Genomic DNA, 23,558 nt, shown 5'->3' with positions numbered 1-23,558 from the left:
TATCATGTTTGGTAAGTCACAGACTAATAATAAATAAGATTAGGTGCAACTCGCTCGCCTTACGTGCCTCACTAACACGGTATAGCTAGTCCCGTGCTCCCAGCGGGTATTGCTAGTCCTATCCGCGCCTCTCTTTCCATCGTCCTAATTCTAAAAGCATATTTTACATCAATCCGATTTCAGAAGAAAATTTCCTATCGCCTCCCTTCCTCTTCCTCCCATTTCCTCCCTCTTTTGTTCTTTCTTCATATATCTCCCTCCTTGTCTGCTATTAGTGACGGAGCCAGAAATTCATGTTATGAGGGGTACGCTTTAGATTGAAATGGGCATAATACATATATAAGCATAGTATCGTTCTTTTGGTGACTAAGAATACATGGTTAACTACAATTGAATTTGATATCAATAGTTGAGAATAAAACATTAAAAGCACATCCATGCCTACACCTTTGTTTTGTTTTTTTTTTTTTTTTCAAGTACATCGATATTTTTACATTAAAGGGAGGGGGAGTTTGGCTAAGCCACACAATGGATAGCCTAATTTGGTATCGAATTCACCATCCACGAGATTCAAACTTAAGACCTCTCACTTCCAAATGAAGAGGAATACCATCAGATTGTATTATTGAGTAGCTACACCTTTGTTAAAACATAAGGCATAAGAAAATTTGAAAGGTGTTTTTTTTTTTTTTTTTTTTTTTCCTTACATAAAAACTTTTTCTCTTCTTGATTTCATAGATGATATAATAGAGAGAAATGAGAAATTAACCAAAATAATAGTCTGCAAGTAAAGAAAAAATATTATATATAGGCATGAAACGGAGAATATGGTCAACTAATATTATTATAGAATTATAGTTTTGGACTTTTGATTCAAAAATTAGAAGCTTTATATTTGTTGGATTAAGGTTAATAGTGGTATTATAAAATTGATTAATAGTAGTAGAGATTTATAAGAAAAAAAATTCAGGTTAGAAAGCCTACCATGGCCTTCTTGAGACGTTGGGTTGTGGTTTGCTGAGTTTGGGGATACAGAAGATAGCCATGGCGAGCTCGAGGGATGTGTTTTGCTGGGAATTTTGTTTTTTTTTTTTTTTATCTTTTTCATTTCTTAAAATTTGAGAATTTTTTATTTTGTAAAAGTGAAACAGAAGTGAGCAAAAAATGCTCCCACCAAGAAAAGCCGCAGTTAAATCATACCCCAAAAATCCGAAAGGCCTACACACACAGTTTATACTCTCCCCGGTGCGATCGAGATTATCGATATATTGACCAAAAAAATGGAAAAACAAATTTTAGATACAAAAAATATTTCCGTCATTAGCTTAGTCTAACACTGTACCAAATTCTTCATTATTCTCATATTATTTAGGCCTGGTTTGGTACTGAGGTGATTCTGAAAAAAAGTGGTATCAAAAAAAGCTAGGAGCTGTTTTTATGTTTGGTAAACATTCAGCTTCAGCTTTTTTTCACAGTTTTGGGTGAAAAAAAAGCCAAAAACAAGAAGCTACAAAACCCAGCTTTGAAAAATAGGTTTTTTTTCACATCTGTTTTACATAAAAGTTTACCAAACACTATAATACTACTTTTTTTTTTCAAAAACACTTTTACAAAAAAGTTTACCAAACACTCTGCTGCTTTATTTCACAGCTGCTTATTCTCACAGCACAGCAGAAGCAGCTTTTTTTCAAAGCACAGCAATACCAAACTAGCCCTTAGTCCATGCCAAACCAATTCAACTTAACCCGTTAAGCTAATCAAATTTAAAATAATCCAGTACAATAAACATACAAGGATTTAGTCTACATTAGTAAGAAATCGCAGGAAAATCCGCTTCATAATTGTTTGCTACATCTGTGCTCACGAGGATGAATCTTTCCTCTAAATCCTGTTATTTTCTTAAGCCAACAGTAAATAAATGCATATAACCATGCCATTCAGTAACAACATTTGTATTAACTTTTTACCTTTTACTCTAACCATAGAAGTTGAGGTTGCCAAATCCATTGGTAAAACTTGGTAAAGAAATGAAATTTTACGATAAAACAATATGATAATATAGGAAGTAACTCAATTTACTAATAAGCACATGCAATGTCCCTTTTCTTATCAATGTAGGATTTATTATCAACACGTGCTCTCAAGTGTGACGAATTTTCAAGCCTAACACGTGGACAACACAACTCAAGTGACATGAAGCACATGTGACCGTTGAGTTTCACACGTAAAATAACCTACTCTGATACCATAAACAAAGTTAAAGTTCCACTATAAAACCAATTGACAGATAGAAAGTAACCCAATTTATTTATAAATATATGCAAAATCCAATTTTCTCGTGGAATTCATTCTCAATATTTGGAACAACATTCAGAAACAAGTACTGATAATTGCAGAAAATGACACATACAAAACAAGTAATCTTAACTTTCATCACGACGCGCAAACATTGTGCAGATATGTTAGTGTGCGAGCGCGTGTTCGACCATGACAACTTACGTTAAGATATTTTTATCTCATGAGTAGGCATGGCAATTTCTGACACGACCCGATAACCCGACACGACACGACACGAAATTAACAGGTGTTTGGGTCGACACGATAACGAATCGGGTCGTTATCGGGTAACCCGATAAGCACCTGTTAAGATAACGAGTTGGTCCGGGTATACACGTGGGTAACACGATACACGATAAGCAGAATATTATTTTTATAATTTTATAACCCTAAAAAAATACTGTAATAATTATACACATTAATTTTACAATTTTATACCCCTAAAAATTATAATAAATATATATATATATATATTAAATTAACTATAAAATTTATAATAATTATTATAATTATATATACTATAATAATTATACCCCCAAAATATTAGGTCAATCTATAATAATTATATATATATATATATTAAATTTTATAAAAACTATAATAATTATTAATTAATAATTTAATATGCATGATGCATTGCATGATTTTGCATCCATTGAAATTTGATGTGATTTCTTTCCATTCAAATTTCAATAATCAATTTCTTGCCGTTGCCAACTTGCCGCCCTTTTTGAAAAAAAAAATGGAGGGAAAATGAAAATGTTAAGAAAAGTTGAAAATAAAACAAAAAAGTGAGGGAATTAGGGAAAGATATTGGAGGGAAAAGTGAAAATGATAAGAAAAAGTTGAAAAGGAAACAAAAAAGAGAGGGAAAAATGAAAATTAATAAAAGTGGTGAGAAATTTTTTTTTTTTTTTAAAGTTATTAACTTTTTATCACACACATGACTGTCATGACATATCTCACTATTTTTATAATGACACACGTGACACGTGATGCACGTACTATTCCGTGAACCAGTCAATTATAATTTATACATACAAAATAAACTCTAAGTGTTAGTCAATCTATCGTTTTATGAATTCTCCAAAACTAATTTCAACGATCAAAACCGTCAAAATTGTTTGTATATGCTTGGAGATCACATCAGCAAAAAATCACAAAAAAAAAAACATTCAAACATCAAGTAACGGGACAAAGCTTTTCAACGGTTATAAACGAAAAATCACGATTTAACAGTTATTTTAACTCCGATTTTGATGATTTTTTATAACTACACTCCTTGACCCTATATGAATACAATGAATGAATTTGATCTTCAATTTAAAATATTTACACAAGTGGATACCACAAAATCTTATGTTATACTTAATAAAAGTATAAATAAACTCTAAGTGTTAGTCAATCTATCGTTTTACGAATTCTCCAAAACTAATTTCAACGATCCAAACCGTCAAAATTGTTTGTATATGCTTGGAGATCACATCAGCAAAAAATCACAAAAAAAAAAACATTCAGAGATCAAGTAACGGGACAAAACTTTTCAACAGTTATAAACGAAAAATCACGATTTAACGGTTATTTTAACTCCGATTTTGATGATTTTTTACAACTACACTCCTTGACCCTATATGAATACAATGAATGAATTTGATCTTCAATTTAAAATATTTACACAAGTGGATACCACAAAATCTTATGTTATACTTAATGAAAGTATAAATAAATTCTAAGTGTTAGTCAATCTATCGTTTTACGAATTCTCCAAAACTAATTTCAATGATCCAAACCATCAAAATTGTTTGTATGTGCTTGGAGATCACATCAGCAAAAAATCACAAAAAAAAAACATTCAAAGATCAAGTAACGGGACATAACTTTTCAACGGTTATAAACGAAAAATCACGATTTAACGGTTATTTTAACTCCGATTTTAATGATTTTTTATAACTACACTCCTTGACCCGATATGAATACAATGAATGAATTCGATCTTCAATTTAAAATATTTACACAAGTGGATACCACAAAATCTTATGTTATACTTAATAAAAGTATAAATAAACTCTAAGTGTTAGTCAATCTATCGTTTTACGAATTCTCCAAAACTAATTTCAACGATCCAAACCGTCAAAATTGTTTGTATATGCTTGGAGATCACATCAGCAAAAAATCACAAAAAAAAAAACATTCAGAGATCAAGTAACGGGACAAAACTTTTCAACGGTTATAAACGAAAAATCACGATTTAACGGTTATTTTAACTCCGATTTTGATGATTTTTTATAACTACACTCCTTGACCCTATATGAATACAATGAATTAATTCGATCTTCAATTTAAAATATTTACACAAGTGGATACCACAAAATCTTATGTTATACTTAATGAAAGTATAAATAAACTCTAAGTGTTAGTCAATCTATCGTTTTACGAATTCTCCAAAACTAATTTCAATGATCCAAACCATCAAAATTGTTTGTATATGCTTGGAGATCACATCAGCGAAAAATCACAAAAAAAAAACATTCAAACATCAAGTAACGGGACAAAGCTTTTCAACGGTTATAAACGAAAAATCACGATTTAACGGTTATTTTAACTCTGATTTTGATGATTTTTTATAACTACACTCCTTGACCCTATATGAATACAATGAATGAATTCGATCTTCAATTTAAAATATTTACACAAGTGGATACCACAAAATCTTATGTTATACTTAATAAAAGTATAAATAAACTCTAAGTGTTAGTCAATCTATCGTTTTACGAATTCTCCAAAACTAATTTCAACGATCCAAACCGTCAAAATTGTTTGTATATGCTTGGAGATCACATCAGCAAAAAATCACAAAAAAAAAAACATTCAGAGATCAAGTAACGGGACAAAGCTTTTCAACGGTTATAAACAAAAAATCACGATTTAACGGTTATTTTAACTCCGATTTTAATGATTTTTTATAACTACACTCCTTGACCCTATATGAATACAATGAATGAATTCAATCTTCAATTTAAAATATTTACACAAGTGGATACCACAAAAGTTTATGTTATACTTAATGAAAGTATAAATAAATTCTAAGTGTTAGTCAATCTATCGTTTTACAAATTCTCCAAAACTAATTTCAACGATCCAAACCATCAAAATTGTTTGTATATGCTTGGAGATCATATCAGCAAAAAATCACAAAAAAAAAACATTCAAAGATCAAGTAACGGGACATAGCTTTTCAACGGTTATAAACGAAAAATCACGATTTAACGGTTATTTTAACTCCGATTTTGATGATTTTTTTATAACTACACTCCTTGACCCTATATGAATACAATGAATGAATTCAATCTTCAATTTAAAATATTTACACAAGTGGATACCACAAAATCTTATGTTATACTTAATAAAAGTATAAATAAACTCTAAGTGTTAGTCAATCTATCGTTTTACGAATTCTCCAAAACTAATTTCAACGATCCAAACCGTCAAAATTGTTTGTATATGCTTGGAGATCACATCAGCAAAAAATCACAAAAAAAAAACATTTAGAGATCAAGTAACGGGACAAAGCTTTTCAACGGTTATAAACGAAAAATCACGATTTAACGGTTATTTTAACTCCGATTTTGATGATTTTTTATAACTACACTCCTTGACCCTATATGAATACAATGAATGAATTCGATCTTCAATTTAAAATATTTACACAAGTGGATACCACAAAATCTTATGTTATACTTAATGAAAGTATAAATAAACTCTAAGTGTTAGTCAATCTATCGTTTTACGAATTCTCCAAAACTAATTTCAACGATCCAAACCGTCAAAATTGTTTGTATATGCTTGGATTTTCGAGTGTAGATATAGTACTTTAACGAGAAATGTTTTAATGTTTTGAAGTAATATTTATGTGGCAATGTGTGGTATGTACAAATTTTAAAAAAATATTTTTTTTTCTTAACGGGTCATAACGGGTCGGGTCACTTTACCCGTTGGGTAAAGTGACACGACCTGTTAAGGACCCGTTAAGATAACGGGTGTGACACGACACGACCCGTTAAGATAACAGGTGTTACACGAAAACGACACGAACACGATAGACACGACCCGTTTGCCAGGCCTACTCATGAGTCATGCCAAATGGGCAATGATCCTCTAAAATGTTGAAATGGCTTAACCGTAACCGTACAAATTAAAAGAGATGAGAAAAACATAGTAATAAGAGGGCAGAGAATCTGCCGCCGGGATCCTTTCCCATGTGAAGTCAAAGGTCAGACGTAAAAGCATGATCGGTTTTGCCCGCGACTTTTAACACCTTATTATTCAAGCCCCCCGTTATAGAATTTTGAGTAACTTTTGATTGAAGCCTTGAATATCTTGGTAGCCTCTAACTACCGTACTCTCACAAAGTCAAAAAACAACGATTACTAGAAAATTGATTTAGGTACTTGTCATTATCTTAATACAGCTTTGAAATTTGTAAAGTTGTAAGTTTGTAATTCAAATAATTAAGTACGACATTGATTTCACTAATTAACTTATTATAATAGACATAAAATAAAGTTGATATTTTATAATAAGCAGCTCATAAAAATTCATGGATAATTGAGTCCAGCTACTCAATTAATTAAATAAAATTATCAAAACGAAATTTCAAACTAAAGAATGAAGTATCAGATTCAAGCATCCATCACTCTCTTCACTCACATCCAACTGTTAAGGAACGTCCAAAGGGAAGTGTGGCATTTGTCACTTTGTTTTTTTTTTCAAACTTAGATATTTATTTAAGAAATCCAGCAGCCTGCTGAGTACAACACATATATGGGGGAAATTTGACAAATATCACCTGAGATGACAATTTTTTGAGAATTAATCAGCCAAACTCATGAGTTAGTGTGAATGTACCACCTTTATGATTTTACATCAAAAATTTATGAGACCCTTCCAAGGGTATATTTGTGACTTAAGACCCCTTGATGACTTATGTAAGAACTCAGTTAACTCATTGTATAACTCCCCATCCCAAAATATTTATTTTGGGAAATAATATCGGTGATAGGCCCAAACTAAACTTCGTTTTATTTAGTTGCTATTAATCATGATTTTTTTTTTACTTAAATTCCTTAATTCCTCATAACACTATAATCATATTTTAATTACCAAAGCATATGTGTAGATTACCGATTAAATCTCCATATTTCTTCTATTAAATCAACTTCTCAACGAAAGGTTAATTCTTTATTATCCAATTATGAGTTACTCACAAAATCTATAACCCAACTCATTTACCAAGAACATAAGGTAAATTTTGTAAATTAATCACCCAATTACTCTTCTTAGACAAATTTCAACGAAAGATTAATCTCAGTTTTAAGGCCGCATCTAACCCCCGTTAGACTGCCTACGTACCCTTGAACGAGATCAAACCTTTTGTAGTTCACCATTCCATTTCCTAACTCATTTTCAAAAAATATTTAAGTGACTCACAATCACTAACTAGGTTCAAACAAGTGAATCACACCAAATGTATATTAAATATGGATTCAGAACATCGAAATTAGCGTAAAAAGATGGCATTGGCTCACTGGCCATGCGCTGCCGCACATGGCTATCAACCGTCCCGAGTTGCTGGAAAATTCAACTATTTAAAAAAAAAAATACCAAATTTTACAGGCAAGTAGATTCAATGAGAGGAACAACTTTCATACCTGGGCCGAAGTCCAATTCGGCCAGGAAAAGCCCCAATTTCACTCAATTCCGCCAGAACCCTAGAATTTGGGTGTCCTCGATTCGACTCCATAATAACTCCGACGGCCCCAAACTTGTTTGGGCTTTGTTCCTGGGCTTAAGAGGAGGTTTTGGTGGTGGAAATTGAAAGAAATTGTTTCAGAATTCGTGGTTCTTCGACAAGGTACCACCACACCCACCGGTGCGGGTTTCACCAATTCAAGGCCAATTCTTCTCATTTTTGGGGTGGAAATGGTAGAGGTGTCGATGGGAAATGTTTTCCCGGTGGTGAGTGGCGTCAACTCGCCGGAAAACACCATGGATTGCATCGGAAATCATGGATGCCTCCGGGTTGGGTTACTCGGGTCGAAGGGAACCCGGTTCCCTCCTTCTCTCCCCTCTCTCCTTTCCCTCCTTTCCTCCTCTTCTGATTGGGCAGACTAATTCCCCCCCCCCTCTCCTTTCTCTCCTTTCCTTTTCATCTCAGCCACCCACGTGGCACTCCAATTTCTACAGATTTTCTGGAGCCTTCTAGTTCAAGTTAGAACTACAAAAATGTCCCTAACTTTAAATGTTAATAACTTTTTCGTTATAACTCTGTTTTGCGAAAGGTTTACGCCTATGCGTTTGTGAGATCGAGTTCTATTAAAAATATAAATTGTAACCTTGAATAGTCTACAGATTTTAAATAATTAATTTCTAAACTTCACTCTTCATAACTAGTTTTAATTAAAATCTAAATTCAAATAAATTAATATAAATTCCCGAAAAATAATATAAAATCTCAATTCAATTTTTCATGACCGTACATCGCTTTATTTTCGATTTTTCTCCACATTTTCATATTTTTAAAATTTCAGGGTATTACATATTGTGTCTCAAGTTCAAATCCTCAACCCTCCCTTAGTGCAAGTTATAGTAGTAATATCATTTGTAACAATAATAAGTAAAAAAACTCATGGGACAATTTTTCTTCTCCTCAAAGACAAAGTTGTAGTTAACGGAGTTTCTACCTTGAATCGACGCCTGAAAAAATGGTCATGTGCATAACACATGATGAATTTTTAATGGAATTACAGATACAGCACATCTACACTAAAACTAGAGTCTGGATGGTAAACTGGCGAGATTTATAGTTTTGGTCACCCCTAATGATTCAGTTGGTGTTTGTACTAATTTCCCTATAAACCAGTAACATCGATAGTAATAATTATACTAAAGGAAAATATTACAACTTCTCTTTACTTGTTGATAACTGAATTTCCTAAACATTTACAAAAGTCACAAATATAATAGTATTGATTTGCTGAAAGAAAGTTAGATGCAAATGTCAGAAGGGTTCTATTAAAACCTCAAATAAACTCGCTTAGTTGCAAAGTAACCCTCCGTCTTAGGTCATGATTGTGCTAATACAACTATCTATGCACCAAATTGTCGAGGGCACATCCTAAAATTTAATATTTTTATAGTTGGACTAATTATTTCGTAATCTCTAACAGCTATTCACTTTAATCATGGGGATTTCATTAAAAAAAAGGTCAAAACATACGTCGAAGCTGTCATGTTAAACATAAATCACTTTGAACAAAGTTTATGCGGATAAATCTACGTGAAGAAAACTGTAATGAAGAAAAAACAGTCACACATGCCAAATTCAACACACTATTTGAATTTCGAGATACACAAGTGTTAGTGCAGTGGCAATGAGATGTCAACAGTGCAATTATGCAATGCAAGTTAGGTGTCACCGCACTGCCATTTGAAGAGTCTCATTATCTAGTTCAAATAGAACTTTTTACTTTGAAGTTAAACCAATTTTAAATGGTGCTCATACCAATTTATGAGCATAGTTAAGGGCTATTTGGGACATCCTTTATAAGAAGCAATTTTCTTCATAAGCGATTATAATAGAAGTACTTTTATTACAAACTTTTATTACAAACAGATAGGTTTATAGAAAATCCAAAGTGCTTTAGAGAAAAATAACTTGAAACTGCTGCTTCAATAGTTAGTTTCCAAAAATCAGAGTTACAACTTATAAGATCATACCCTTGCATTAAAACCTAAAATTTTTAATTTAACCCAGAAACAATTTTCTATTAAAGGCAAAAACATAGTTAGAAGCAGAGTTACAACCAATAAGCACTTTATGTTTTTTTTTCTACAAACGTAATTAGAAGTATTTTTTGTTATCAAAAGACACTTATAGCATTTTCATAAACAATACCAAATACTGACCCTAAATAGTCTCAACAATAATATGAAAAGCCTACGAAGTTTCGAAGATGGGAAAATGAGAAAATTGAGAATATTGGAATTTTCTCCAGTTCATAAATTTCACGTGTGTTGAATTATTCGCCCACATAAGAATATGACCATCTAGAATAAGGGGCGGTCAGCTTCTGAGAAAGTTATTAAAAATTCTAGTACTCACAAAGAAATCCCCAGCAACACAAGTACTAATAGTAGTAAATTGCGTAGAAAAAAAAAACGCAGGAAAATTCAAAGTAGCCTCAGTTGATTTCTAACTTTTTTATTTTATTTTTGCTGACAAATTCCCATTAGATTTTTCAACCAGAATTTGCTGTGAAGAAATTTTTGTACTCTATATATCTCTCCCTCTTTTCTCACATGTGTTCATAATTCTTCGGCCAAAAGGTGTTGAAGAATTTTTGAAAGACGAAAGAAAATCACACTCAAGGGTTAGGATTACATAGTTGATCACTATTCTTTCAACTTTAGCGTGCCCCGAATTCCAGGGACATTAATCAAGTCCAATCGCTTCCCAGCAAATTATCAGAAATATTTGAGTTGTTGTGAGTGATTGGATTGGTTTTGGGCCATAAAAATGGCGTCACCACCATTGGGGGTGGATGATTTAACTAGGCAGAGTAGCAGCCGGAGTAGCAGCCGGAGGAGCTGGCGGTCTACTAGTGTTAGAGAAATGTGGAATGCTCCAGATGTGTTCCAGCGGAGCAGCAGGCAGCATATGGTGGATGAGGAGGAGGAGCTCAAGTGGGCCGCCATAGAGCGATTGCCAACGTATGATAGGATGAGGAAGGGAATGTTGAGACAGGCCATGAGCAATGGGAGGTATGTGACTGAAGAAGTTGATGTTGCGAAACTTGGGGTACAAGACAAGAAGCAGTTGATGGAGAGCATACTTAAGGTTGTTGAGGATGATAATGAAAGGTTCTTGAAGAGGCTCAGGGCTCGAAACGACAGGTTTGTGTTGTCTCTCCTTCTCTTGTGCATAGATTGTTTGGTTGATGAGAAAGCAGGACGAAAAAGAAAATTTTTCGACCTTGAAACTTTAGGGTTTCTTTGGTTGCATGGAAGTTGTGGGACGAAAATTCCATTAGGAATTGAGTCTGATTTTATAATAGGCTAGTTACAACTATTGACTTCAGGGGAGGTGAAGTTTAAAATCTTTGAAATCATAAAACATAAAACTTACTATTCAAAGACGGAGTTTTTTCTTTGTTTGCTTGCAAATCACGTATGATTTGGATTAGATTGTAAATTTTGTCTTTTGATGCGGAAACAGGGTCGGTATCGACATTCCTAAGGTTGAGGTTAGATTTGAGAATTTATCAATAGAGGGAGATGCATATGTTGGCACCAGAGCTCTTCCAACCTTGCTGAATTCTACCTTGAACCAAATTGAGGTATTGTTTCGACATCTCCTAATACCAAATTTTACTTCTTAATCTAGTAGCTCCCTAGTGGATCTTAGATTTCTAAATTTTAATACCTGTGAGCAGGGACTAATTGGATTGATTGGACTCTCAAAATCGAACAAAAGAGTCGTCAAGATACTCCAAGATGTGAGCGGTATTGTTAAACCATCAAGGTACGCTCATGTATTTACGTATCTAACGTCTTTAAGGGACAATACAAACTCACTTTTCCTATGAAATGAATATGGAAGCCTACTCATGTAAGTTAGTTTTGTTTCTGAACTCCGTCCATGCACTTGTTTTGTATGATTTTCAGGATGACACTGCTTCTTGGACCTCCCTCATCAGGGAAAACAACGCTACTGAAAGCACTTGCTGGAAAACTTGATAGGGATCTAAGGGTTTGTCATCCTGTCCCCTTTGATCAGTTTATTTCAACATTATTAACCTGCATTCATGTTTACTTTTTTCATATGTGTTGACAAGTTGGGGTTTTAACAGGTAACCGGGAAAGTGACCTACTGTGGCCATGAATTCCAAGAATTTGTGCCTCAGAGAACCTCTGCTTATATCAGTCAGCATGATCTCCATTATGGTGAGATGACAGTTCGCGAAACACTGGATTTCTCTGGACGTTGCCTTGGAGTTGGAACAAGGTATGATATGCTAGTAGAGATGTCTAGAAGGGAGAAAGATGCAGGTATCAAACCTGATCCTGAAATCGATGCATTCATGAAAGCCACATCTATGGCAGGCACCGAAACTAGCTTGATCACAGATTATGTTCTCAAGGTTCGTAAGTCCATTCATAACGCTGTATCATTGATATCTTTTTGCGTAGTTTTAAATTATTAATGTTCTATTCTTCTGACAGATACTTGGATTAGATATATGTGCTGATATAATGGTGGGTGATGATATGAGAAGGGGTATCTCTGGTGGGCAAAAGAAGCGTGTAACAACCGGTACATTACTATATGTCAAATTACATATTATAACTACAATTAGGGGTTTGAATAATCAAGTACACTTACAATGATAATTGAATGTGCAGGAGAAATGTTGGCTGGACCAGCGAAAGCATTTTTCATGGATGAAATCTCGACGGGGTTGGACAGTTCCACAACCTTTCAGATTACCAAGTTCATGAGGCAGATGGTTCATATTATGGATGTGACGATGGTCATCTCTCTCTTGCAGCCTGCGCCTGAGACATATGATCTTTTTGATGATATTATTCTTATTTCTGAGGGTCAGATTGTGTACCAAGGCCCGCGTGAGAACGTGCTTGAATTCTTCGAATATATGGGGTTCAGATGCCCTGACAGAAAAGGTGTTGCAGACTTCTTGCAAGAAGTGACCTCAAAGAAGGACCAAGAACAATACTGGTATCGGAAGAACCAACCTTATAGCTATATCTCGGTGCCAGATTTTGTAAACGCTTTCAGCTCTTTTCATATTGGTCAACAGCTTGTGGAAGAACTGAGAGTTCCATATGATAAAAGATCAGCCCATCCTGCTGCCTTGGTGAAGGAAAAGTACGGAATATCTAATATGGAGCTCTTCAAAGCATGCCTACAAAGGGAATGGCTGCTGATGCAGCGTAACTCTTTCGTATACATATTCAAAACTACGCAGATAACCATCATGGCAACAATTGCTTTCACGGTATTTTTAAGAACTGAAATGAAACATGGGAAAGAAGAGGATTCGGCAAGGTTTTGGGGAGCGCTGTTTTTCAGTCTCATCAATGTCATGTTTAATGGAGTGGCAGAACTTTCAATGACAGTTTTCAGGCTTCCGGTGTTCTTTAAACAGAGGGATGCCTTGTTCTACCCGGGGTGGGCTTTTGGGTTGCCCATTTGGCTAACCAGAATTCCCATTTCATTTATGGAATCTTTTATATGGATAGCTTTAACATATTACACCATAGGATTTGCACCTGCTGCCAGTAGGTAAGTTTTATTTTATCACTTGTATTGCTCTCAGAAGTTTAAAAAGTTCGTCAGTCTTACCTACATCCAATATGTGCAGGTTCTTCAAACAGTTCTTGGCTTTCTTTGGTATACATCAGATGGCAGTCTCCATGTTCCGTTTCATCGCTGCACTTGGAAGAACAGAAGTTGTTGCAAACACAATTGGTTCATTTACACTGCTATTGGTTTTTATTCTCGGAGGTTATATTGTTGCTAGAGGTTAGAATCCTTCTTTGTTCACTGTCAAAGTATTTACTTTCAAAGTACACAATCTGCAGCTTATATCGATTTGACTGCTAGACGATTTCATATATGTCAATATGTTAAATGCACACTTATTTCTCGTGTGTAGATGATATTAAGCCGTGGATGATATGGGGGTTCTATTCATCACCTATGATGTATGGACAAAATGCAATTGCTATCAACGAATATCTCGATAAAAGATGGAGCGCTGTATGTTCTCTTAAATCTCAGTTTGCTTATACTCAGGTTCAACTGCTTAATGTTAACAAAACTCCATTTTGTTTTCCATGGCGCAGCCTCTCCCTAACGGCCGTATGCCCACTGTCGGACAGACCATTCTGAGGGAAAGAGGCCTGTTTACAGAAGAATATTGGTATTGGATTTGTATTGGAGCACTCATCGGGTTTTCGGTTCTTTTTAATGTTCTTTTCATTGGAGCACTGACCTTCTTAAATCGTAAGTAATCAGTTGCATTTGTCATTCAGCTATTTTCATGGTAAGGATTCAAGTATTGATTTGTTTTCTTGACTCCCTTTTAGCTCTTGGCGGTACCAAAACTCTGATCGATGATAATGGCTCTGAAACCGATAGTAAGCCACGATTGACATCCAATTCAGAAGGTTCAAATTGCTATTTCTAGTCAATCCTCACTTCAATGTTTTTACTGATTCTGCAACGTTTTTACTGATTCTGCGACATGACAATTGCAGGTATTGATATGCAAGTGCAAAATGCTCAAGGAAGTAGTTCAAATGATCAAGTGAAACGAGGAATGGTTCTGCCCTTCCAGCCCCTTTCACTAGCTTTCAACCATGTCAACTACTATGTCGATATGCCTCTGGTAAGTCATTTTTTTCTTTTTCTTGCACTGATTTTAAATCCGTCCTATATTTATCGACAGAGAAGTTAACAGAATTACAAATACATGTCTAGCATGTGTCAAGTATGATTCTGGGTGGTAATAATATTGTGTTGTTATCAGGAAATGAAAACCCAAGGGATTGAAGAGACTCGACTGCAACTACTTCGAGATGTTAGCGGTGCATTCAGGCCAGGTATCCTGACTGCATTAGTTGGTGTTAGTGGTGCTGGAAAAACTACCTTGATGGATGTCTTAGCTGGAAGAAAGACTGGCGGATACATTGAAGGAAGCATTAGCATCTCTGGATACCCAAAGAACCAAGCCACATTTGCTCGGGTCAGCGGTTATTGTGAACAAAACGACATTCATTCACCATATGTGACTGTTTATGAATCTCTCTTATACTCTGCTTGGCTGCGTCTTGCCCAGGACGTTACAAAGTCTACACGAAAGGCATGTTGTTTATTTAATCATGCCTAAATACTTTTAATGATTAATTATAACATTTAATTTTCGGGGTTATATGCAACTTAATATCTGTAGATCTTTGTTTTTACTAACCTACAAACAGTTGTGTCATGAACAAAAAAACATGATGAGTTAACTCTGATTGATTCCTTTCTGCAGATGTTTGTTGATGAGGTTATGGATTTGGTCGAACTTAACCCGTTGAGAAATGCTTTAGTTGGACTTCCTGGAGTTGATGGACTTTCAACTGAGCAGAGAAAGAGGCTTACCATTGCTGTAGAATTGGTTGCCAACCCTTCCATCATCTTCATGGATGAGCCGACATCAGGTCTTGATGCTAGAGCAGCTGCTATTGTTATGCGTACTGTAAGAAATACTGTGGATACCGGGCGAACTGTTGTTTGCACTATTCACCAGCCTAGCATTGACATTTTTGAAGCTTTTGATGAGGTATAATTTGATTCCAGATCCATTAAATCTGCAACATTGTTCACTATTTCCTGTGCCAAATTTCATCTCAACTGTGTTTCACGTTGCAGTTGTTCTTAATGAAAAGAGGAGGACAAGTGATTTATGCTGGACCTCTAGGTCCCCAGTCCCACAAGCTTGTTGAATATTTCGAGGTAAGTTTATACTTTACCTAGCTTATTTAGACCTGACTTAATTCTATCACCATTCGTCGGACTTGAAGGTTCAATTCTCTATTTCAATAGAACTGTATGATCTATTAAGCAGTAATAGTTTCTATATATTGATGAGTTTAGAGTTAAAAAGTTTGGATAATATCGAAAACCTTCTTGCAGGCAATTCCTGGAGTTCCCAAGATTAAAGAAGGCTACAATCCTGCTACTTGGATGTTAGAGGTCAGCTCAGCTGCAGTTGAGGCTCAAAACAATGTTGACTTCGCAGAAATTTTTGCAAATTCTGACCTCTATAGGTAAAAAACATGTGTAGTATTAATTTTGTTCCCTTTCTGTTTGTTAAAATTAGATCCTTACATTTCTTTTCTTCACCTGTTCAGACAAAATCAGGAACTTATCGAGGAACTGAGCACACCACAACCTGGTTCTAGTGACCTTTACTTTCCCACCCAATACTCACAAAGTTTCATAACTCAATGCCATGCTTGCTTTTGGAAACAACACTGGTCGTACTGGAGGAACTCGAGATACAATGCCATTAGGTTTTTCATGACAGCTGGCATTGGCATACTATTTGGTGTTATCTTCTGGGGCAAAGGAGACTCCATGTAATTTTTAGAACTTTATAATCAGCTACATATTCTTCCCTCTAAATTTGTGACTCAATTGCGTGTTTTCTCCAATCAAGATGTGTTTTGTCACTTATACAATATTGTATAACTGTTATCTTGTGAACAGACACAAACAACAAGACCTGATAAATCTTTTGGGAGCTACCTATTCCGCTGTTCTTTTCCTTGGAGCAAGCAATGCTAATGCTGTGCAATCTGTGGTTGCGATTGAGAGAACAGTTTTCTACCGTGAAAGAGCAGCAGGGATGTATTCAGAGTTACCTTATGCATTTGCTCAGGTAAGAAATTGGAAGTTTTATAAGATATGTGTTTCCAAGCTTTTTATTAAACTAAGATGTAGCTGGAATTGATTCCTGTTTTTGGTGCTGGTGCAGGTTGCTATTGAGACAATTTACGTTGCAATCCAAACCTTTATGTATTCATGCCTTCTGTATTCTATGATCGGGTATGTTTGGACGGTGGAGAAGTTTTTGTACTTCTACTACTTCATATTCATGTGCTTTACCTACATGTCCATGTACGGAATGATGATGGTTGCACTAACTCCTGGCCATCAAATTGCTGCAATCGTTTCCTCCTTCTTCACGAGCTTCTGGAACTTGTTCTCTGGTTTCCTCATTTCCAGGCCGGTATGTCATTTGAAACTCTCAGTTACTTTTCTTATTGGGACTGTATGACACGAAAGTGATGAAAGAGTAGGGATTCAATTGTTAAAACCCCAATTAGGTTACTCGATGAATTTCACCAAACTTAGCTTGTTCAACAAGAAATTTTCTCTATCATTGCGATCATAACAACTCATGCTTTATCTTGCAGCTAATTCCGGTGTGGTGGAGGTGGTACTACTGGGGGTCTCCAATTGCTTGGTCAATCTATGGCATCTTCGCGTCTCAAGTTGGCGACAACAAGGATCCGATTGTAACTTCTCAGGGAAACGTGACAGTGGATGTGTTCATTAAAGATAACTTTGGTTATGACTACGACTTTTTAATCCCCGTGGTGTTTGCTCATATTGGTTGGGTCCTTCTCTTCTTCTTCGTCTTTGCCTACGGCATCAAGTACCTTAACTTCCAGAGGAGATAAGCAACTTCCATGTTCAGCTAAGCTGAGAAACCTTCAAGTTGTGTATTTATATAGTATTGAGTCAGATACAAGAAATTATGTTCACTTCTTTCGTATTGTTTGTATTCTTTGATGTTCGATAAAATAAAAGGCTTGGCATTCTTCTGTTTAAATAAACATGAGAAATCATTTCTTGATATGAAATCAATTAAAACTTGAAAACTTGGTCTACTGTACTGCTATATTCTTCCCTAATTGAGATATATAAATCTTTTTCTTGAAGAAAAAAAGAACTGATTTAAACAAACTGCACTTGAGAAGTAAACGATTGATTTATTTTTGTGCGGAAATCATTTTCCTGTCAATCTTTGTACGAGAAATCAAGAGTCATTAGCTACTAAAGATGTACGTATTCCTCATTCAAATTGTGTGAATCTTTTGTGCGAGAAATCAAGAGTACTTGGCCACAAAAAAAATAAAGATGTACAAATTCATCACCTGATAAAGCGATTATACACTCTTTCTTGTTTTTCTATCAAGATTGTAAATGCCTTGACCTACCGAGCAGATGGATGAATGTTTTTCTTTATGGAATTATCGTTTGTTGAATAAAGTAAAAAGACCTTCTCACAAAATAAATCACTAATTATATCAAATAACTTCATTTTAATTAGCTCAATGGCTTTTGCATAAAAAAGAATAGCAAAAAAAAAAAAAAAAACAAAAACAAAAACAAAAGCACACCTATTAATTGCATGAGTGGTCATGCGAGAACGGTACCGATGCGATTAATGGTGGAACTTCTACTCTTTCTTTTGCATAATAATAATAAGAGAAATTTTATTTAAACTCATCTAACCTATTTATATATCCAACTTACTCTTTGCACCCATTTGATTTTTAACTAAACTATTAATATCTCTTTAAACCCAAATTTAATACCTAATATACCCCCATAAACCCAATTTAATATGTGGATTTATTTTTACACCCATTGGATTTTTAACCCAGAAGCTACCGTTGTGCCACTTGACGTCAGATAGTAAATGGGTTACCTCCTCCTTAAACTTCTCCTCCTTCTCTTCGTAACTGGGCAAAGCAACTACTTCCACCCTCATATCAAAAAATGAAGTACCAGGGCCCAGTGGCGGATCCAGACTTTTATCATTGGGTGGTCCCAGTATTGGAGTTGAACAAGAAGAGTCCGGATCTCTCCCATCAAAGGCCCAAGATCAAATGATTCGGGGCATTGAAATTTGATCAAACGGCTAAAAACAGGGGGGCTCCTCTAAAAATTATAATAATTGTAGCCGTTAGATTAAATTTTAATGGCTCAGAACACTTGATCCTAGGCCTTTGATGGGAGCGATCCAGACCGGATCTCTTCCCGAGTTGAACTATCTGAAATCGGATTGAACCCATCAAAATTGGTGTTGTACTATTTGAAATAACATTGTTTAAACTAATCGAGTATGATTTTCATGTATTATATCGTTCCATGTTCTTAATTTCTACACATTCAATTATAAAAATAAAAATTCATATCAATTAATGGAGCTAAAATCATATGTATATTTGCTCAAAAACAAAACATATATATATATATATATATATATATGTATTATAAATAGAAATGAAGCATCACATGATCAAATCAATATAAGAAAATCATAAATTAAAATCCAAGCACTAACTAGTATCTATTAGGAATCTAACACATCAATTTAATAGCATTCTATTTTGGACTAAAATTAGAAAACTTATTTAAATTTAGAAATTAGGACACTAATAAAATAACAAGAGTAAAATTAAGAAATGAAGTGGTGGTTGAGAGGAGAGAGGTGGACAGGTGGTGGCTTGGTCAGATGGGGTTAGAAGTTTAGAATGAAAAAAGAAACTGGGGAGAGACGAAAAAGGGATTGGGCATTGGGATTATTGATTAGGGTGTCCTATATAAAATATTAAAATGGGAAGTGGGCTCACATGTTCATTTTAATTGTATTGGGCTCAAACGGAGCGTTTTGGCTGATTCAGTTTAACAAGAAAACAACCTTCTTCTTCCTTTTCCATATGCAGTCTGCGCATATAGTCACCGCTGCATATTTCCCCTCCGCATAACTCTAGGCCCTCGGGTGGTCCTGGGACCACCCTGGTCCATGAATGGATCCGCCTCTGCTAGGGGCAATAGGACTTAACTAATAAGAACATTATACAAAGCAAACATGACCAAAGAGAAGAATATAAGAGATCTCATATTAAAAAATTCGCTCAAGGGGGGGTACTTTTATGGGCTTGGGGCTTCAGTACTCCATTCCATATCTGCAGAATTTACAATACTTAGAGATGTATGGAAAAATGAATAAAGTATAAAAGTAACATAGAGCTGAAGAAAAAATTACCTTCTGTATATCTTCCCTTAGCATAGGTTGCAGATATTCAAAAGTGGATATTAGCAGTAAGCACAACTTGGCTTACAAATTTGAAAATAACTTATATTCTTAGTCCTAGTATCAAGGAAACAACAAAGCAAGAAAATGCAAAGGAATCATGATTACTGGGTCCTTTCACACCGGACATTTTTTCATCATATGTAAGCAGTAATTCAAAAGGAGGTTTGACGTATAAAACATATGGGAAGAAGGATTGGTAGGATATTCTGCACACTACTAGGGTTGGACTTGAAGGCAAGAAATCACTAGAATTTCAATACTGATTCTGGAATTTGGCGCAGCAACTGCTTCATAATTTTTTTTTTTTTTGTGTCATGGTGTTTGGACCCAAAATATTATTGCTGGGCCGAGTAGCAGGATGCGCTCGGCCCAAGGTGATAACAAGTAATATGGGCCGAATAATAAGGCCCGGGCCAGCTGGTAGGGTCGGCCAAATCCTATCAGAAGTAGTCCAGATAAATAGAAAGGTCGAGGAAGTCCTGGTGCAACTAGGATTCTCGACCAGCAAGGAATGAAGTCCCGAAAAAAGGAAAATTCAGAATCCCAGTAGGAGTAGGTTTGTTCGAGGAAGAGGCGAATTGGGACAAGGACTCCCAATCCAAATCGGAGTCAGTTTCAGGGAATGGGGCACTATAAATACAAGAAATCATGCAACAGAAAAGGACCTTAAAATCAGCATGCAATTGCCCTGCGCAAAACCTCTCAACATCTTGAGATTTTTCCTTTTCTTTTTCTGCCGACACACCTTCAGTTTGGATAAACAGCACTGTGGAAGCGCCCGGCGAACACCTTCAGTTTAGATAAACAGCACTGCTGCCGCAGAATCAGCCGACCGAGAAGCATCTTCAGTTTGGATAAACAGCACTGCGTCGAGGTCGACCGATTATCTATCCAAGTCTCGGTCGAGAAAGGTTTTCGAACCTTTGTTGGCAGAGGTCACCTTGCTAAGCTTTCTCGGCATAGTTAGGTGTTACGAATCACATTGCTCGGCGTACTGGTCGCCGAGTGGTTTTATGATTGGATACTCACAGGTGAGTTTCAGGGTTCGGCATTCCGACGGCCGAACTACGTTTACCATCAAGACATATATCACGTTCGAGTACCTGTGCCCATACACCTTGGTCTCGATTCGACGTGCTTATACTCTCACGAATATAATCACAGTGACCGAATCGGGCTCGGACGATTTGTGAACTCCGCAGAATTAGCAGCCTTGTCTTCAGGCTGTAGAACCCAGAGACCGAGAGTGTTCCTTCCTCGGTCGCAATCGCAAGTTAAAGAAGTCAGCAACGCGCTCAAAGCTACATCAACAAATTTTACTCCTCGGCCAGGCTCGGCCGACGAGTTGGCACGCCCTGCATTCGACCGAAGGACGTAGTTAGCTTATTAGTTACTCGGCCTGCGCGCCACGTAGGTTTTGTAATTTTTAGGGTCAACATTTTGGCACGCCCAGTGGGACCATTGTGCTAAACCTTCGGAGTTCATGACCATTGAGACACGGTCTACGAAGCAGAAAACAACCATGGGAAAGTCAACAACTGACTTGCCAGTGCAAGGCCTTGGGCAGGATTTGCATTCTACAAAAAATCCGATCATAATTGCGCCGCCCGAGGCCACTAGTATAACACGCCGAGAGAATGAAGTCTGTCTCAGCGGACAACCTTACAACCCCACAGTCCTGAATCAAACAGCTGGAATGTTCATGGAAGAGATTGTAGAAGATTGTGATGACGATGGTGGAGAAGGTTCCGATCCACCAACTAGGACATTCCTTCGGAGACGACTGGATGAACAATATCGTCAGGTCGAGCAGTCGATTGGTCAGAAGATGAATGATTTGCTAGACGCAATACGTAGTAATAGCGATACACAGACCAGAATGCTTGAACTACTAGTCAGTAAAGCTTTCGAAGATGGCCAGGTCGGCCAACCGCGGCAGCTCCCGACGAATGTGCCCATACCAGCCGAGAGAGGGTCCGCTCGGCCACAACTAGTCCCCTTAGAAAGAAGAGGACCAGGAAATAGAGCCGAGGGACCAAGCCAGGGAGAAGAAGTCGCTTCCATAAACGTGACCGAAGTCCAGAGAATGATTGATTCGGCCCTAAAAAAAGGGCCGAAGTTTCCAAAATTCATTCACCCGTACCCAGCTTATGTGGAAAGGTTTGAATACCCACGAGGATTTAAGATCCCCGATTTCAGCCTCTTCGCCGGGGAATCATCATTATCCTCACTAGAACATGTGGCTCGGTTCACAGCGCAGTGTGGGGACGTCAATAGTGATTTCTACAAACTACGACTGTTTAACTTTTCACTGACAGACTCAGCTTTCGCCTGGTACATTAATCTTCCACCCAACTCCGTGCAGAGTTGGGAAGAGTTGGTCGAAAAGTTCCATGAACAATTTTATCGGCCAGGGATGGAGATGTCCGTATCATCCTTGGCCAGGATGGCTCAAGCATCTGATGAATCTCCAATGGAATACCTAACAAGGTTTAAATCGGCCAGGAATTGGTGCCGAGTGCCACTCCCCGAAGTAGAATTCGTCAGGATCGCCCTCAACGGATTAGACGTGGAATACAAAAAGAAGTTTCTGGGGGCAAATATTCGAGATATGTACGAACTTGCTCAACACGTCGAACAATATGAGTATCTGCTCCGAGAAGAGAAGATATCAAAGTCACCATCCCGGGGGACGTTGTATAAGAACCCCACGGTGAGCTATGCATCGGCCGAAAGTGAAGACCCTCAGTACGCTAGTGTGGATGCAGCCGAGATAATAATAGACAAACCCTATGTTTGCAAGGCTTTGGCGCAAGTAAATACCAAAGACGCCAAAACACGTTTGACCGCCGAGGAAACGGCTAAGTCATCAAAAGTATACACTTTTGATATCACCAAAGCTGACGCAATTTTCGATCAATTATTGGCAGCAAAAATCATCAAGCTTCGGCCGGGGCATACTATCCCTAAGGCCGATGAATTAAAAGGAAAGATATACTGCAAATATCATAATTCTAATAAGCATGCAACCAATAATTGTATTGTGTTCCGGGACACAATTCAAAGCTGGATTGAAAAAGGAAAGTTGAAATTTCCGGAAAAGATGGCGGTCGACGTTAATCCTTTCCCTTCAACAACGATTGGTATGGTGGATGCTCACCTTCCCAAAAACAAAGGGAAGGCCGAATATGTCCCGGTGCAGCATATCCGTCGACAAAATGGTCAAACAAGACTAAAGCTTGATATCTTTTCAAATGCACCACCAACGGAACAATCGGCGCAACCCGCCGATGAACCGATGACAAGGTCAAAATCCGACGGAACTTGTGGGTCGAAGGTGTTATGTGACCATTGTAAAACACCAGTCGAACCTGGGAAGAAATCTTCAACACCACCCATGGCCCCTACAACATCATCAAAGGGATTAGGTCCACGACGTCAAGTGTTTGAACGACTCGGCCCACAAGTACAGCCGAA

At 36.6% G+C, this 23,558-nt stretch overlaps 1 protein-coding gene across 1 annotated transcript; it reads left to right on the top strand.

The window, feature by feature from the left end:
- The first annotated feature begins 10,703 nt into the window (after positions 1–10,703).
- Positions 10,704–17,808, top strand: LOC137741751 (pleiotropic drug resistance protein 2). Its single transcript, XM_068481473.2, has 20 exons — positions 10,704–11,289; positions 11,612–11,732; positions 11,829–11,917; positions 12,061–12,145; positions 12,246–12,536; positions 12,619–12,709; positions 12,799–13,699; positions 13,779–13,939; positions 14,073–14,176; positions 14,263–14,422; positions 14,506–14,586; positions 14,677–14,807; positions 14,949–15,281; positions 15,456–15,746; positions 15,836–15,919; positions 16,100–16,233; positions 16,318–16,545; positions 16,676–16,847; positions 16,944–17,198; positions 17,386–17,808. Exons 1-20 carry the CDS (start codon positions 10,913–10,915, stop codon positions 17,650–17,652), a joined length of 4,356 nt encoding a protein of 1,451 aa, XP_068337574.2. The 5' UTR covers positions 10,704–10,912; the 3' UTR covers positions 17,653–17,808.
- Positions 17,809–23,558: the final 5,750 nt, after the last annotated feature.

Source organism: Pyrus communis, chromosome 11 (genome assembly GCF_041283825.1).
Source record: "Pyrus communis isolate YQ-2024b chromosome 11, ASM4128382v1, whole genome shotgun sequence".
NCBI lineage: Eukaryota > Viridiplantae > Streptophyta > Magnoliopsida > Rosales > Rosaceae > Pyrus > Pyrus communis.
Note: the sequence above shows the minus strand (reverse complement) of the source record. Positions and strands in the feature narration are given on the sequence as shown.